Below are 2526 nucleotides of genomic sequence, written 5' to 3'. Positions count from 1 at the left end.
TTAATCAGATGAATCCTTATTAACTCTATTCTTGTTGTTTCAGAAACTTTACAAGTTAAGCTTCAAGACACTCCAATTCGGTATGAATGGTTTTCCATGCTAAAAGTATATGTTCTCAATGTATCGATCTTTGTCACCTTTTTATTTTTTTACAAGGATAAAAATAATGAAAAAAACAGTTCTAAATTAAGGCAAGATAACAAACAGATAAGATCTATACTTTTCGCATCTTTTTAGCAAGCTCAACATGTGCAGACTTTACATTATAATCACTTCCAGTTTTGGTCAGACCCTGCCACAGAAGGTAGAAAAACTTGAGTTCATACACAAATGTTAAAATATGATCTTATATCACCGAGATGGTAATGTTGTCTGCAGTTGGAAATTGCCTTTGTTATAACCAAAAGAGATAAATCCACACGGTTCATTAAAAGATCTGAAATTGTGTTCTTCACATATTGAACTGCGCCAGGAATATCTTGGTCAATTAGTATCTTGTGTAGGCATTCGTTTACCAGATTCTTTACCAACAAACAGTTGGCTCTTCTGACTATCTCGATGCCTGTTGTTAAGAAATTGAATGCCACTAAATCATGTTTTTTCAATAACTATTAAATAGTTCAAATACTTACCTTTTGTGTCCATTTTGTCAAAACTATCAGGCTTTGTCCAGTACAATCCAGCATATCTCTTCTTGCTTATTAGCAAATAGGGATAATAGACCTTTTCAAATTCAAGCCTAATGGGCTTCAAAAAATGTTTTAAAAAAATTAGGACAGAGAGTAAAAACAAAATTTGAGAATATGCACTATATATTCTTGGATGACAAATTTGCCTCATAGTAAATAAATAAAGAAAGAAAATAAAATGTGATTTAAAATGAAGACTAAAAATGTCAGCTAGGATATCTAGTTATAATACCCTTAGTTTACAATGTCAGCTAGGATATCTAGTTGATAATACACTAAGTAATAGAAATTTAAAGAAACACATGATTTAAGACATCCACAACTCAAATAATCATGTCTCAACCCTCGGGTACCTTTATGAAAGTTCCTGTAATATATTCTGATGCTTCTCTTCCTAACTTCATTGCTTCCTCTACAGAAGGCACACCGAATTGTACCATAACAGAGTCAGTGTCCCCATAAATAACCTAGAAAATTGATCATTAAGTAGTCAACTAAAGAATAAAATTGATATCTGTGTTATGTTTCATAGAATTGCCACTCCAGGAAGATAAACCCACCCAGGACGCCTCCCTCCACAACATGTAAGACAAATCGATAGAGTGAGAGATCGAAGGGGCTGCTTCCTTCGGATCCTTGTCCTGGCAAAGCCTGACCTCTATTCTCTTCGATTCTCCGTCGTAATCAATCCAAGAATGCAATTTTTCTCCTCTGCTGAGGATGAGAAGCAAACCATCGTCGGAAAGATTACTGCTTTTTGTCAAAAGTTCTCCGCCAACATCGACTTCGACGAGGCTTGCTGCCATCATGAACTTCACTGCAACGACACTGGTCGATAACCTAGACCAGTCGCCATTCGCCGGTTCCAAGGGAACACTGACCGGAGATAAAAAGAAAGCTAGGCCTCCGCCATTGCCGGGCGAAACAGAGAACGAGAAGGAAGAAGAGAACCCGGGCTTGGTGCCAAAGAATCTGACTGGTTTCCAGTAAATCATAAGCCCGGAGCTCTCGTTCACCGCACGCGTCACCCTCACCTCCGAGCTATTCATCTCAGCATCGCCATAGAGGGCAAACTCCGTGGCGAAGCTCCGATTTTTCCGCGACCCACCGAAAGAGAAGAAGAGAGCGTTACCTTCTCCAGTCGATGCGCAGTTCCCAGGTGACAAGGGGGCGACAAGCAGAAGGATGATGGCGAGAATGAGAGCGGAAGCGGTCGAGGACGTCATCATTGGAAAGATCCCTAGGCGAGGTGCAAAATGTGCAGACGACGAAGGAGCAAAAACCCTAAGCACCATGAAGCATGAGGAAAAGACGAAGAAACCAGAAACCAGAAACCATGAGGAGAAGAAACCCTAAGAGATGGAGCAACCCGCGAGAGGGCAAAGACGGAAGGGAGAGGAGAAGAGAAGGGGAAAGAGGATATGGATGTGGTCGTTTTCCACAGACCTCACAAGGGAGTCGTGTGTTGATCTTGATCGGGAGAGGAAGGGGTGTCGATTTAGCAAGGGGAAGGACGGCGCGATATAGGTTTAGGTTTGGAGGGAAGTGTTGTAAATTTTGGCTAAGTATGAGTGAAAAAATTAAATTATTTTATTTATCATAGACACCGGGTTTTAAAAACCGCTGTTAAAATCGGTGTCTATTAACGAAAAAAAAGGCGCTCATAGACATCGGCTAAAAAACCGATGTCTATGAGCGAAAATCAGCGCTCATAGACATCGATTTTTGGAAAAACTAGTGTAAAATACTCAAAGACATCGGTTTTTGCTTAAAATCGTTGTTGTTCCACCGATGTCTATGAGGGTTTTTCTTGTAGTACATATTTAGCTTCCATGGT

At 40.1% G+C, this 2526-nt stretch overlaps 1 protein-coding gene and 1 long non-coding RNA gene across 2 annotated transcripts; both read right to left on the bottom strand.

Annotated features, from left to right (window-relative positions):
* Positions 1-552: 552 nt before the first annotated feature.
* LOC122018634 lies at positions 553-1152 on the bottom strand. The gene is made up of 3 exons (XR_006121845.1): positions 1043-1152; positions 633-747; positions 553-562 (listed from the first exon to the last, which is right to left on the bottom strand). It is a non-coding gene; the product is annotated as an uncharacterized LOC122018634 (long non-coding RNA).
* Positions 1153-1183: 31 nt separating this feature from the next.
* Positions 1184-1915, bottom strand: LOC122019168. The gene has a single exon (XM_042576665.1). The coding sequence runs from the start codon at positions 1913-1915 to the stop codon at positions 1184-1186; it is 732 nt and encodes a 243-aa protein (XP_042432599.1).
* Between the last annotated feature and the right edge of the window lie 611 nt (positions 1916-2526).

This window comes from Zingiber officinale, chromosome 9A, assembly GCF_018446385.1.
Source record: "Zingiber officinale cultivar Zhangliang chromosome 9A, Zo_v1.1, whole genome shotgun sequence".
In the NCBI taxonomy this organism is placed as follows: domain Eukaryota; kingdom Viridiplantae; phylum Streptophyta; class Magnoliopsida; order Zingiberales; family Zingiberaceae; genus Zingiber; species Zingiber officinale.
This window is presented reverse-complemented; position numbering and strand designations above follow the sequence as displayed.